This window comes from Oncorhynchus kisutch, linkage group LG22 (assembly GCF_002021735.2).
Source record: "Oncorhynchus kisutch isolate 150728-3 linkage group LG22, Okis_V2, whole genome shotgun sequence".
Classification (NCBI taxonomy): domain Eukaryota; kingdom Metazoa; phylum Chordata; class Actinopteri; order Salmoniformes; family Salmonidae; genus Oncorhynchus; species Oncorhynchus kisutch.
In genome coordinates, this window is record NC_034195.2 from 25,713,686 (window position 1) to 25,729,776 (window position 16,091).

The window sequence follows — 16,091 nt, forward strand, 5'->3', positions numbered from 1 at the left end:
CCAGGAATATCATTACCCTTGACATGTCCAAACAAAACAAGTACACCATATGTACAAAAGTATATGGACACTCCTTCAAATGAGTTTCAGCCACACCTGTTGCTGGCAAGTGTATAAAATCAAGCACACAGCCATGCAATCTCCATAGACAAACACTGACAATAGAATGGCCTTACTGAAGATCTCAGTGACTTTCAACGTGGCACCATCATAGGATGCCCCCTTTTTAACGAGTCAGTTCGTCAGAGCTTCCCCGGTCAACTGTAAGTGCTGTTATTGTGAAGTGGAAATGTCTAGGAGCAACAACGGCTCAACCGTGAAGTGGTAGGCCACTCAAGCTCACAGAATGTGACCGCCGAGTGTTGAAGCGCATAGTGCATAAAAAATTGTCTGTCCTCGTTTGCAACACTAACTACCGAGTTCCAAACTGCCTCTGGAAGCAAAATCAGCACACAAATTGTTTCATGAAATGGGTTTCCATGGCCTAGCAGCCGCACAAAAGCCTAAGATCACCATGCGCAATGCCAAGCGTCGGCTGGAGTGGTGTAAAGCTCGCCGCTGTTGGATTCTGGAGCCGTGGAAGCACGGTCTCTGGAGTGATGAATCACGCTTCACCATCTGGCAGCCCTACGGATAAATGTGAGTTTGGCGGATGCCAGGAGACCGCTACAGTACCTGCTCCAATGCATAGTGCCTACTGTAAAGTTTAGTGGAGAAGGAATAAAGGTGTGGGGCTGTTTTTCTTTGTTCGGACTAGGCCTCTTAGTTCCAGTGAAGGGAAATCTTAACGCTACAGCATACAATGACATTCTGGATGATTCTGTGCTTCCAACTTTGTGGCAACATTTTGGGGAAGGCCCTTTCCTGTTTCAGGATGGCAATGCCACCGTGCACAAAGCGAGCTCCATACAGATCGGTGTGGAAAAACTTGACTGGCCTGCACAGAGCCCTAACCTCAACCCCATCTAACACCTTTGGAATGAATTGGAAAGTCAATTGCGAGCCAGGCATAATTGTCCAACTTCAGTGCCCAACCTCACTAATGGAAGAAAGTCCCTGCAGCAATGTTCCAACATCTAGTGGAAAACCTTCCCAGAAGAGGGGAGTCTGTTATAGCAGCAAAGGGGGGACCAATTCCATATTAATGCCCATGATTTTGGAATGAGATGTTCGACGACCAAGGGTCCCACATACTTTTGGTCATGTTGTGTATGTTATAAGTTGCAAGGAAAATTCCTTTTCATAATTGTAATGTTGGTTGGATGTTCTGGTCCTCAAAGAATGCAGCCTAATCACAGATTCCTCTAGGGCTGTATAAAATGTGATTAGAGTGTGGATTTCTAATGAATCTGGCGTTGGTTGAATCATTTCACTGAAGCCCGAGTAATTGGCATTAATTAAAGCTGAGTGAGTTGCGCATGCAGCAGCTCCATGCAGTGCAGTGGCTGTGCAGCAGCAGGACTACAGTAATTACTGCTGTGCGTCCTCAGTCCCAGGGCATGGGCACGACTCCTCCCTGAGCTCTGGTTCTCCTTACTGAGCTAGTCTCAATGCATGAACGCCAAAGGATAATTAACCCAGGCCTTTGGGAAGTTCCTTGGAGACCAGTGTCTCTTACTGTGATTGTAAACACATTAAAAAGGTGTCCATGTAGTCCATTGAACACACTTAAACACAGTAAGGATTAACACTCTATCCAATGCCAATCCATCCCCATCCTCTACATGAATGCAAATTGACAGTGAAAATAAAGGAAGGAAATGACACCGGCAGTGTTTTGCTCATGGAGCTAGACAATTCCTGCGCATCTCATTGTGATTTACATCATTTAAGCCACATAGCCTAGAAATCTGGTTCTTGATGGCAGAGCTCAAACCTGAACAGCAACAGACGGTTCAGTCCATTGAAGTTCTTGGCTGCATTCCGACTATTGAACGTCCCTCTCTGCATGGAACAGTGAGTCCCTGTGCCTTGCGCGATTCCTCGCATCAGCAGGCGAACGCAGACGAATGGAGGTGCGAGGGCGTTGAACTTGGTGTCACTGCGCCACCTGCGTGGCTACATGGGAACTGCAGTCTCTGCTTTGGTTTAAAAGCTCTGGCAACACGCAGGGGGGTTACAGTGTGGATTGTGGTCCTACAGATAAAAAGTTCGCAGGGGATATTCTAGCGCACAGGAGGAAAAGTCGTTGAGAACATGGCAAACAAACCACAGCAGCCTCCTCACCTTCATCTGGCGGAGTTGAGCGCCACCCAGTTCATCGACATCTGGAACCATTTCGATACGGACGGTTAGTACCGGAGCACAAAGTTATCGAAAATGTTACCTTGAATTTAACGCAGCACTTTTTTGAACGAGGCATTGTTTCAAAAGCAGTCACAAATGTAAGCTAACATGTCGAATAGACTAGGTTACATATACTCTATCACAGATTTTAGTTTACAAATTGAACATATCACATACTTTTCGTTTTTTTATTTTCAAAGATGCGGCTTGGATATTGGGATAGCTTTGTCTAAAAAGTGTTGTATATCATAACTGAAATTCACCTTTGGTCATGATGGGAAAGGCGTGGGCTATAAACTGCTGGATGCTTAGAATTTTGATTGGACAAGACAATAAGTGTTTGACAAAAAATGCTGGATAAGCATTCTAGTGCATTTACTTTCTTGGCAGTTAGAAAAGCAACTGGATAACTCTGGATAATTTTTTTTGTGTAATTAATTGTGGGCACTAAATAATGTATATTTAGAAAGGTTCGAATGTGCTACTTGTGTATTAATTGATCCATTTAATATTTGATTTAAAAAGGTTGGTTGTATGGATGCATGACTTTTATTCAGTTACTAGAAGAACCCACTCAGATACAACTAATACATCAGTATTACAATGTAGATCAGTCTATCGATCAAAAGGCATCAGAAGTCTAGGTTATACCTCAGTGCACCTCAGTGCACCGTGAACTAATGGAGGGATGGCCGTGTGGCACACTGTCGTCCATTGTAAACGTATATGTAGCCTTACCACACAATAAGCGTCATTTTTGTATAGGCCTTTCAAAAAAATAGGATTCACTAACTTAACTGAATACTTAAACATTGTAATAATATTAATCCACTGTATTGTTTTATAAAGCAAGATTAAACAAGAATAAACACATCTGGATGATGTCAGGACAGACTCAAGAGTTTCCATAGGCATCATAACTGATGGTTGGAATCCTGCTTTAAAAAGGTGCGTCTAAAATGTAAGGAGGGAGTTTGTCAATCGAATTCCAGTAATATATGAATGTAATTCACTATACAGATGAAACCCCAACTCAAGAGGAGACAGACAACTATCTACTTTCAGTAGCCTATTACATGCTATAAAATGACGAGTTCTCGGCTCAATTCGAGCGAACGAGCCCACGCCCCTCCACACGCATTGTCCTTGGGCATCCTCTAGGCATAATTGGTTTCCCCTATTGATAGTGTTACTGCACATTCCGTCCCGGCCATTTGGGACTGTCCCGGCCAGTAATCTCGGATTACTGTACTAGTTCCCTCTGGGTGTTTAGTTCTCTGAGCACAAACAGAGATTGGTGCTGTTGGTCCACCCAATAGGGCCTATACTGCGCTGTCTCTATGGATTAAGCATTTTCTGCAAAGACAGCATGACATAGGGATGTGAACATGATTCACAGTGAATTGCTGCTCTTGTGCAAATAGGCTAGGCCAGAACATCAGATCATGAGATTGACCTACCAATTTGGCCGCTGACCATGGTGCTGAAATTATTAGATGAATCAACGATGTTGATGAACATTTTCCTATAAAGAACACACAGAGAGATACCTGACTAATGTCTGTCTGATATTGACATTTCAGTAATGCATAATTTATGATGCCGTTATAATGCATTGAAAGACTTGGCATGATCATGTTGTTGTCCCTTGATAATGTTTTCTAGTATTGTAGCTTTTCCCTGTCTTGTGGGGAATAGGTAATCAATCAGCTGGTATTTGTTTTCACAGTTCATACATTTTTTGGGGTATGAGATAAATAACATCATAATGATTGCCAATGTTTATCAGGATTTGTTATTCACATAAGCCTAGAATATAATTATGTGTCAAAAACGACTCAAAATGGCTGATGGTATAGGCTAACTCAAAATGGCTGATGGTATAGGCTAACTCAAGATCATAATGAGATGATAAGCCATAGAGGTCAAATGTGCCTAAAACAAGTCACATAATGCATTCTGATTGTATGACAGTATGCTAACAGTATGCTACTCTTAAATTGTGGCCTTCTGAGGGATACCTTTACATTTAATAACAAATAGGTAGCTTATGTCAGATCATGTTGGAGATGGCTATTGTCTGTGACCACAAATGTGACATAAACTAACACAGTAGGCCACATTCTATTGCCACAACTGTTTAAATAACAAGCAGGAGTCATTTGTTATTTGCAATTCTCCAAGGAAATAGAAAAAAAGTTAATGAGTAGATCATTGAAAAACAATTGGAGACTGCAGTACATAGGCTACTGTGGGCTAGTGTACATGTCACATCATCATACACAGCATACTCTGCAGTATACATGCACACCTACAGCTTGTTTTTGATTTATTAACACATGTACAAAATTCATACAAAGTTCATAGACAACGAGCATATAAAACCACTGGATCATATTGGTCATACTAACATGTAATGATAAACTAAATCATATGTAAAGCTATTATACAAACATATATGTCAATACAATAAAGAGATAATAAAATACAATCGCATCATGATGATTTTGCTAGAATTACATCCGCTCTATATAGAGCAAGTTATGTTTTCTGTGTAATCAAACGCAAATGTGCTTTTCCCATAATGATATGTACTTGTTTGTCTGGTAAATATCAAACTGAGTGCTTCCCCAGAGACTTCCGGTACTCAGGTCCGTGCAAATGTCACTAGGATCCACAGGCAAATGAATACATAGGCAATTGAAAGACATTTAAATCGTGAAGCTGATAGGAAAGGCATTGTTGGTATTTGTCAAAAGCCACTATAATAATCATCTCACAAGTCTCCCTCGATTTGAGCAACATTAAGATTAAATCTCTAGCGTTTCCTTCACCATTATTTATAGACATCCAAATAATCCTGGCAAGGGTGCAACTAGGCACATTTATTTGAAGTTGGGATTCCTGCATCGATTTCTTACACTGTCATGCCAGGCAGAAATTTCCCCATTGTCTTTTCAAATAACTGGACTTAAAAGGACTTGGAGGCCTCAATTAGAGGGAGAGAGAGAGAAAGAGAGAGTAGCAGTGCATTTCAAGACTGGGAGACCCCTTCAAGGGATTTAATTAAGCAGGTTCCAACGTTTGAGTGCAAGCTATCTCGCAAATCACGTCAGCCAGAGCCAGCCTTGCAGCATGCTAACCATCTGGACAAAAAATGTGTTAGTTATTATGTCAGTCATTGAGCCAGCCATCCAATCAGCCAGCAAGCAAGCCAGACAAACTTAGTTCTGGAGTATTATTGTAAAACAGGGAAGCATTGCCCTAATTTGCTGTCAAATTTCTACAATCTCACTTCTCAAGAGTCACACATTCACAATGGTACTACTATGCATTACATGGGGACCTTTGATGCTTCACAGTCACTGCCTGTATGATAGATAGTCTTGGGCTGATTTGTCAAATCCCTGTTTCCTCTGCTGCAGGCAATGGCTACATTGAGGGCAAGGAACTGGAGAACTTCTTCAGGGAGTTGGAGATTGCACGGAGAGGGGCCGGAGTGGTAAGGGAATGATCCCTGGGCCTTGACTAGGGCTCAATTCAATCAAACATGTCATAGCAATGTTTATACAGTATCTATGTTTACATAACTACTGCCCACATACATTACGTAGTGTGTGTCACAGGCCTATTCTGTCTCTGATGGGTCTATGTGGAATGTTTCACAGTACTGAATCCAATACCATCTTGTAACATTATTTCCTGTAATGCTGGATTGACTGACCACTTTCAATGAAAGTGTCATGGCTCTGGTCATTAAATACAACAGTAAATATGTTTTGGGTTTTATTAGGTGAAACCAAAGGAGTACAACCTCATGCAAACACATATTGGACATAGTAATTGGTGTAACGTGAGTTTCCTTTAACAGGCTAACAGGCAAAGGTACAAAGTAATTCTACCACCAACTTTCCAAATTTGACTGACAATAGTAAAGGTAGTATTTTGTTTGTTCTTTAATCCAACAGTCATATGTTGGCATCTTCTCACTAATCAAGGTTGTGGCCTTTTCTGGTAGGTGGTTCATTGAGTTCCGGAACAAGCCCTATAGATATGAACTCATGTCTCTAAGCTGTCCAGTCCGTGTAGGACTGGCAGTAATTAAAATGCGACTGATTTGTCCAATCAAGATCTAATTAATTATTTAAGCAACATCAAAACAACACATTTCTCCAGAGAGTTCTCCCACAGATGGAAGATATCCTCTTTCTTGGGAGGAGTCAGTGCAATAATCTTTGTGTCACCACATCTCGTGTGTGTAGAACACAGGAATCAGAGAGCATCAGTAATCATGTTACATATCATCTCCCTGTAGCTGCATAAAGTCTGTCACTAGAAGATGATGAGCCCTTTAGCTGGGTAGAAGACGCTTGTCTGTTTTAGAGAGACAATCTCTCTGTCTGCCCAGTGTAACAACCCCTAACATAAAAAACAAGCTCTTTCACAACAATGTGTGTGACCACAGTCCTATAACACGAGAGGACGGTTTGCGTAAAAAAAAAATAACAACAGATCTTTACTGATGTTTGTGTCATGACAAACATATATTTGCGTGTATTTGTGCATGTGTTATAGGACCCATCAAACTCCACTTTCAGAGAGAAGATGAAGGAGTTTATGCAGAAGTTTGACAAGAACGCAGATGGGAGAATTGAGATGTCAGAGGTGAGCTGACATTTTTTCATTTTCAGATCAATGAGGATTTGATTATGCTAGTGAGAATTATTACCAATGATCTCAGACAGTTTGCATATCAATGCAGAAATAATCAGACACTGGTAGATGTGTTCTGAAACTGTTGATTGACTCGATGATATATGCTTCATTCGAGTAATCTTCGTCGAAAAGATACGATTCTATTATTAAACAGTATTTTTCACACAATCAAACACAGAAACAAAGGTTATCTTTTTTCCCCTAATTCATTTCTCTCCTTCTCCAGCTGGCTCAGATTTTGCCCACGGAGGAGAACTTCCTGCTTTGCTTCAGAGAGTTTGTTGGATCCAGTTCTGAGTTCATGGCGGTAAGTGGTGAAAATAGATGGTTTGAGAATTAATTTAGTTTGAGTAAGAATGTGAAGACTCGTACAGGCTGTTTATAATGTGTGTTGGTGGGATTGGAAATACAGAAATACTGAAATAAGGTAGAATAATAATAAAAAACAATTAGACAAAGCAATTAAAACACACTACTATCCACATTTTGGAATCATTGCCTATCCCAAATCATATTAGGGAATTGCACTGCAAGTAATACATCATTTGAGAGAAAAGTCTCAAAAAAAAAAGTATCCTACTCACAGGTTATTTTTCTCTGTCATGTGTGTCCTCTGCCAAGAGAAAAACCACAATCACTCACTGGTAAAGGAGATTACATTTCAGAGACACTTGACAGCTCTGTCAGATTAGTTCTCATACAGTGTAAATGGAGAGAGTTTGATTATCAGTGATACCAGGAGGGACCATCCAGTCACCCACTGCACTCCTATTATGTCAAGGGCAGGAAGAATTACACGAGAAAGAGAAAATGAGGCTTTTTAATCACCCGGTGTGGTAGCGAAGACTTTTAAAAGGATTGAATGAGGAAGTACAAACTTCTATTTTCAGAATCATATATTATAGATGTGCGGCTGTAATTCTCAACAGACCTGGAGAGGGAGGGCATCTATCTTTGATAAGAGCCCTTTCTGGAAACAGGGACAGCTGCTAGATTAAAACATTAATTAAAATGCATTTCTCTCTCCTTGCCCTCTCACAATGTGTGGGAGATAGGATTTAGAAATCTGGAAAGTATAATGAAAACCCTAGTGTGATTACTAGAAGAAAAAACTAACAATTACCAGCCACATAAATTGGATATGATTTTTTTGTGTGCTCTTCCTCTCCTTTTGAAAGTGATCTCTGCCCCTCCAGAGAGTAATTCATGAATGTCACATGCAATCCCATTAATATAATGCAGTTTGATTGCTTCGGTGTTAAAGGACATTGCATATGGGGGTGTTTGAGTGTGAGTGGAAGAATGAGATGACCCCTTTAGATTGGTACTACTGTGGGAGCAAGTGTTTGACTGTATGTCTATTTTTTTTTTCATTTCTAATGTGTGTGACTTTGTGTTTGCATATATAGGCTTGGCGACGATACGATACAGATCGCAGTGGGTACATTGAAGCTAATGAACTGAAGGTATGATTCCTCACTTGTTAACCATCAATGTAAGACATGTTTACAGTGTGTATTTTGTACAAACGATGTTAAAGCTCCAACCAATGTCTCCTAACTCTTCTTGTCATTCGATATAAGATGGCAAGGAGATGCATCATTATACTTTACAATGTAAATGAAGGTTTAGAAACCAACACCCAAAAATGTGCAGGTATAGTTGTTGTGTTGATACAGTGAGGCAAATAGGGACGATGCAAATTTCTCTCATCTCAACGGCTGTCAGACAAGGACACTATACAAATCCTGACTTGAAATACCATCCATTAGGCGGTTGTCTGACACTGATTCATTTCTAAAGCGTTTTCTGCTGTCTTATCTGCAGGGAACTGCAGGTGTTACTGTAACACAGGCTGGTAGTGATAGATAGAATGGTCCTTTCTGTCAATGAAGGATCTGAGAATGTATGTGACACTTCCAACTCTGCGTAAGCCAATACTTATATGACTGACGAAAACCAATAACTGGGGCCTCAGCGCTAAAGTATAGACGAGCCAGACTCTCTAAGATCATAGGATTTTTGTTGACCTATTATGGAATTATAGTTTACTCAACTTTCTCAACTCCACAGGGATTCCTCTCAGACCTGCTGAAGAAAGCCAACAGACACTACGATGACCAGAAGCTTCATGAGTACACACAGACAATAGTGAGTCTTTTCAGTACCATCACTTCCTGTACCATTCCCAAACCCTTCATCCATGTAAAAGTATACATATTCATTGTTTTATTCACAAAAGTAGCGCACTGGGCCGTTACTAGTATTAGCAGACTAATATAGATGGCTGTAGGCACAAAACATTTTCAGCATCTCTGCTTTGGCAAAAAAAAAGGTAGTTGTATAATTAAGAACAGTATCTTGCAGGATTCAATAGTTGGAATTGTAAGAGTTGTTGCTCTGTCCCTTTCTCTGCCATTGTCATTCTAATGGTATATAACTATTATAGAATCACAAGGTAAAAGTCATGTAAAACTGTGAGGGGAATAACGACACTTCTAGAGTATATTGATCCACATGGACCACATCCTCGCATGTACACTACCGTTCAAAAGTTTGGGGATCACTTAGAAATGTCCTTTTTGTCCATTAAATAACATCAATTTGATCAGAAATACAGTGTAGACGTTGTCAATGTTGTAAATGACTATTGTAGAAGGAAACAGACGATTTGTTATGGGGTACAGAGACCCGTTATCAGCAACCATCACTCCTGTGTTCCAATCGCACGTTGTGTTAGCTAATCCAAGTTTATCATTTTAAAAGGTTAATTGATCATTAGAAAACCCTTTCGCAATTATGTTATCACAGCTGAAAACTATTGTTCTGATTAAAGAAGCAATTAAACGGGCCTTATTTAGACTAGTTGAGTATCTGGAGCATCAGCATTTGTGGGCTCGATTACAGGCTCAAACTGACAAGAACAAAGAACTTTCTTCTGAAACTTGTCAGTCTATTCTTGTTCTGAGAAATTAAGGCTATTCCATGCGAGAAATTGCCAAGAAACTGAAGATCTTGTACAACGCTGTGTACTACTCCCTTCACAGAACAGAGCAAACTGGCTCTAACCAGAATAGAAAGAGGAGTGGAACATTGAACATTTAGTCCATAATGTTGCTTGATTGGTGGTTAGGATATTAGCTGGTCAAAATGAGGCCAAATAAAAAGTGGAAAACTGTTCATATATATCCATTGTAACGGCGTTCTTCGTTTGTCGAAAGAGAGTCGGACCGAAATGCAGCGTGGTGGTTACTCATGTCTTTAATGAAGGAAAGTGACGATACAAGAAATAACTTAATAAATACAAAACAACAAACGGAACGTGAAACCTAATACAGCCTATCTGGTGAACACTACACAGAGACAGGAACAATCACCCACGAAATACAAAGCGAACTCAGGCTACCTAAATACGGTTCCCAATCAGAGGCAACGAGAATCACCTGACTCCTGATTGAGAACCGCCTCAGGCAGCCAAGCCTATACAACACCCCTAATTAGCCGCGATCCCAAATACTACAAACCCCAATACGAAATACAATAACATAAACCCCTGTCACACCCTGGCCTGACCAAATATATAACGAAAACACAAAATACAATGACCAAGGCGTGACATCCATGTGTTAGTGCAGGTTTTCAGTGACTTTATGTAAATCACGATTCTCATCTGCATTTCCTGCGGTGCAGGAAAATTGTCAGCAACAAAAGAGTGATCAAATGAAAATCCTACATCTGTAGTCATTGTCTGTGGGTATTGTATAATATACTTTATATGTGAACAAGGGAGCTATGTATCCCTTGTCCCATCATGCTGGTGGCTGCCATGTGGTTGGGAGTGGGACTCATGATGTCCTACGGGTTGTGTGTTCCAACAGCAGATGTTCAAACATCTGTTTGAACCTCAAGGCCTAAAGCTTGACCTGAAATACTCTTGGGAGAAAACCAATCTGTATTGTTTAGTCTTAGTGTTGAGTAGCAAATTCTATGTACAACGGATTGACAACAGAGTAGCAATCTGAATAAAAAAGAATACATGTTGTTGTCACAACTGGTGAAGGCCCCTTGCTTTAATGTCTCTATCTATCTCTCCCTCCCTCTCTCCCTGTCTTTCTCTCTCGCTCTCTCTCTGTAGCTCAAGATGTTTGATCTAAACGGAGATGGGAAGCTGGGCCTGTCAGAAATGGCGAGGTGACTGTCAGCAACTGAGAAGAAATGTTTCTATTTCATGTGTGCCTTCAGCATCCGACACTCCTAACAAGTGTTTCATGGAAATGATTCTCTGTTCTCTGTTCTTCTCTTTTAAGGCTTCTCCCAGTTAAGGAAAATTTCTTACTGAAGTTCCAGGTGAGGAGTGTGCAAGAGGAATTGACAGTTCCTTCAAACAAATCCCTTTTCCACAGTAATTTTGGCTGAAAAAATACCAGCAATGTGATCATTTTATATTTCAGAACACAATCATTAATTTGCACTCTCTCTCTCTATCTAACTAAGTAACATCATGCTGCTCTGTTATAATGTGTTTTACAGGGTATCAAACTGACCTCTGAGCAGTTCAATGCTATCTTTGCATTCTACGACAAGGTACGTTTAGATATGTGATTGGATATTGTAAAAGGGTACAGTTTGCTATATACTGTAGGCAGTGGCGATTTTAGCATGTAAATCTTGGTGGGGCAAACTCCCCCCCCAAATATTTGTAGTTGCATGCCAGCAATGCCACTACACAACACAACACTAAACAATACATTAATTGCACTATAATGGTGACAAGCGGTGCCCACAAATGTTTAGGTCCTACATAAAGCTGCCTCAACATCAGAGCTTTCTTTCCAGCATCATGAAGTGAATCCTTACCACCGCTACACCTGGCATTCAGCGGAGACTTGTCTGGCAGCGAAACAGTTAATTCAGCCTCGTTTACTGACTTTTTTAAAAACATTGCTGATATGGCTGCATATCTCCCTGGTATATTACATCATTTATGCAGCAGCATATAAAACGTTTTTGGACTCATCTTGTTGTGCACGGTGGTCCTTCGTTGGCAAATTTTGTCATCAAAGAAAAAGATTTACAATTCCGAGTTGGATGACCATTCAAAACGTATTTTCCCAGTCTGACTTCCCAGTTGCAATGCTTGCGGTCAGCCACTGTCACCAATTCCTTCCAAACAACTCATTGTTGATTTCCAACTTGTTGTCTAATGTTTATGTCCAATGGCCGATGAGCACCAATACGATTTATCTATATTTTCTCTGCATTATTTATCTTCATTTGACAAGGATTAAAAAGGATTTGCCAGTAGACTTGATTCACAATGATGACTGCCAGCTAAGATTGTGAAAGTATGATGTTGACATGATCAGCCCAATCAAAGCTACTGTACATATATAACGTGATTTGACATAAGTTCTGTGGCCAATGACCTTGAGCCTTCTTGGAAGGTCACTTGTAATAGAACTCTATGGTAGGACCCAAAGGGCAGATTTTTTGGATGTCTACCCTTACTTAAGGACTGAAGCTAGGCATTTGCGTAATGTCCCCATGAGTGACAGAATACTGAGCCAATCACGGCGCAATGCTCCTTTTTTTCTGCTGGCTTGCTCCACTACCACAGAAAGCACTGAGCTAGGCTGAAACATCTGCATTTTGGAGCTGCCTTACTCAATAAAACAAAAAAGGCAAAAAATGTGGGACTCCACTGGCTGTAGGTACAGTATTTATCTTTCAATCAGGTTTGGTGGATGACTCTGAGTTGTTGTTATGACTGATTTCACTCTCTGCAAATCAGTGGTCTTTCCGCTCATCCGGGTAGGTAAAGCTTGATTGGTACACCTGCTATTCTTGTTTGAGTGTTGGTTGAACATGTATTCCATCATGTGTGGACAGGTGATGCCAGATTTCAGGATCAAACTGCTGTTGTAGAATGTAGTAATGTCTTAGGCTAATAGCATTACATCTGGCTTGACATGTAGTGGATAGGGAGCTGACTTCAAACAAGTAAAACGCCAACTCGTATCACTTGTGTGTTGTTGACACGCCTAGAATTGATTGTGATGTATGGACTATTTGATTTGGCCTAATTCAAAACCGGCACTGTATCTCAGCTAATTTCTTGTAGTCATTGCTTTGTCGGCTACATGTCAGCATTGTGATACATATTTCATTACATATACATTATTCTCTATTGAATTAAAGTATGTTGCTCCATTTTCTAAAAAGAGCGTGCATTATTCTCTATTGAGGGTTACATGTACGACAGTTTCACAATATTGTACTTACAATCCATAAGACAACTATTAGCAGGGATCCAAATAGCTCACGGACTCTCTGAGTGACAGGTTAGAGCCTGTGAAAAATATGCTGAAAGCTTTGGAATGTGGACTGAAATGAAAGTGAGGATGGAGAGTAAAATTGAAATGCTTCAGCAGAGCAGAGGGCTTTTTGCGTGCCTATGTCTGGACTAGATGCTTGCTGAGAGGACTGGGGCAGACACTAAATTATAAATGAAACGCAGTCCATGTACACATGATGTGTGTCAAATGCTAACATTTACGTGCATAATTATTTCAGCGTTTGTTTCAACCTCCACCCTGCAGCTGAATCACTGGCAGCTGCTGTCACTGCTATGGAATTATGGGTAAAAAAATATGGAAAGAGCAGGTCAACTGAACACTAACATTGCTCACAGTGCCAAAATTAAAATGTGCATAGCTTTGAAAAATACAAAATGTTTGACAGCACGCAACCAAGACAGTCTGTTTCCCTGCCTTCTCAAAGAAACACCCCACCATTGTAACTTCAGTACCATGGCCCTTCCCCTCCACAATATCTCCTTATACATGTAAAGCTTTTGCTCTAAAGCAGCCATATACAGTACATATATTTTATTCATCAGTGAAATGTCAAGGGAAGTGTACTTTTTAAAACTTCCATTGAAAGTATGGAATTGAGAACAATTCTAATGCAGGTATATGATACATTTTACACCTCTTTCTTACAGGATGGAAATGGCTACATTGATGAGCAGGAGCTTGATGCTCTGTTGCGTGACCTCTATGAAAAGAACAAAAAGGTGAGATAATATGGAAGGTTTGAAGCTCAGCTCTCATTCCCACATAACGCTGAATTTATCATTTTAATGTGTCATTACAGATGCACCTGTATAGTTACTGGTGTCTTGTCTTCTCTAATCTTCTCTCAGGAGGTGGACACCAAAAACCTGATTGACTACAAGAAGAGCATCATGGCCCTGTCGGACGGAGGGAAGTTGTACCGCTCCGAGCTGGAGATTGTGCTCTGCAGGGAGCCCATGCTGTGAACCCTGACAACCATCGCTGTCTGTTTTTTGACCTCCATGACCTTATCTGCCCATCCCCAGATCACACCCACCCACCAGCTGCTTGGCGACTGTAACCTGGTGCATGTGCCGGTCACTCCCTTCATGAGTTTTGAATGAATGTGCAACTGAGAAGCACAACCCAGCTCTCCCTCAGAACCCCTGTCCCCACTCGTCCCTGCAGACTGACCCAGCTATTACGTTGCCCCTCAAATTCTACATTTAACAAAATGAATAAAGATGATAAAGGTACTTCTGATAATTATGATTGCAATGTGAACAGGAGAGGAATGAAAATGAATATAATAGGATTATTTATTCTGAATGCTTGGTTTGACTTTTCTCCTCTCTTTTTTCTCTGTTTGATCTGGTGTTTCATCGTTAAATTATTATCCTGTTACATTTAGATTTTTGATGTTGGGTTTTCTGGCTGATACTGTTATAATGAGGATATTATCGAAAGCATTAATTAAAGATATCTTACGATTAAGATTTTCTCATTTTGACTTTCACATTGTGTTCACCTCGTTTGCTACCCCTCCTTGTGCTTAGAATTTATAATCCATTCAATTGAATATTGACATGCTGCTTTGAAAGAAAGTGTATTGGAAAAACACTTTAAGATGCCCTCTGTTTTATGTTAGTATCAATTAGTATTTATAGAGATGAAGTGGGTGGAGAGTGGGTATAAAATAAGGAGAGCCCTACTGTCAAACCAGATAACAGTGCACGGTACTGCGACCACACACAGAAACACTTAAACATTTTTGTCATTATAAGAGAATACCTCCATCAAGTCCTAAATTCCCTGTATAGGTATTTCTGAAGTAGGACATATTTCCAGGAAAATCCCCTCGAATTGTGTGCAGATTCTTTTAAAACGAGCTCAATAATTCAGCAGTCAAACTTCCCTTTCGCACAGCCAAACTTGTAGAAATACCTATCAATGAATCATTACTATTTCCATGTTTATTTTTTTTTTGCAAGAAAAGACTGGCTTTTTCATCCATTGTGCAATGCACAGAGATGAGCATTTGTGTTATGTTGTAGTAATTTCTATAAGATGCATATTAACAAAGACTTGTTGCAAATAGAGAAACGTGCGTGAGATACAAATCCCTCACTCCCTAACCATATGAGTCTATATTTAGTCAGAGTGCTGCCTCAGTTTACTGTCTGCGTGTGCACCTCCCATCAAGGTCTCCTTTGCAAAGAGGTATTCCAAATTCATGATGACCAGGTTTATCTTCATATAGTTTTCACATGTAGGAATGTCAATGAAAAGAGGGACCAAAAGTAATACTTCATGATACATATTATTTTATGCTATTATGTTAAGATATCATTAAGATTCAAATAGACATGTTTTAGCTTCATTGAATCTGCAATCACCGTCCCGATCTTAAATACTAACTGATATGATGACAAGATGTCAGCCACATGCAGAGGAGAACAAGTGAGAACAGCTTCATATATGAAGATGACTCTCATGATGTATGCATACAGTATACTTTATGAAAGGTGTGGTATTTTATTAATGAACTTTACAAATGAGCTTTTCACTGTACAATACAGTAGATAATAATCTCTCTCTGCACATCACTGTAGATGGCCCTCCCTGTGAGAAATACAAATAAGTTTGAAATGCTACATTTCATGATGGTTTAAAATAATGAAATATTTACAGATGTAGAGGGAAGAGGCAAGCTGGTAGACAGATGCAGGCAATGCCCAATTAAAACAAAACCAT

General features: G+C 40.1%; 1 protein-coding gene across 1 annotated transcript; it reads left to right on the top strand.

Moving 5' to 3' along the window:
* Positions 1–1,664: 1,664 nt before the first annotated feature.
* calb2a (calbindin 2a) lies at positions 1,665–14,831 on the top strand. The gene is made up of 11 exons (XM_020456589.2): positions 1,665–2,290; positions 5,712–5,788; positions 6,862–6,951; positions 7,229–7,309; positions 8,412–8,468; positions 9,076–9,153; positions 11,138–11,193; positions 11,310–11,349; positions 11,533–11,586; positions 14,006–14,077; positions 14,207–14,831. Exons 1-11 carry the CDS (start codon positions 2,197–2,199, stop codon positions 14,321–14,323), a joined length of 816 nt encoding a protein of 271 aa, XP_020312178.1. The 5' UTR covers positions 1,665–2,196; the 3' UTR covers positions 14,324–14,831.
* Positions 14,832–16,091: the final 1,260 nt, after the last annotated feature.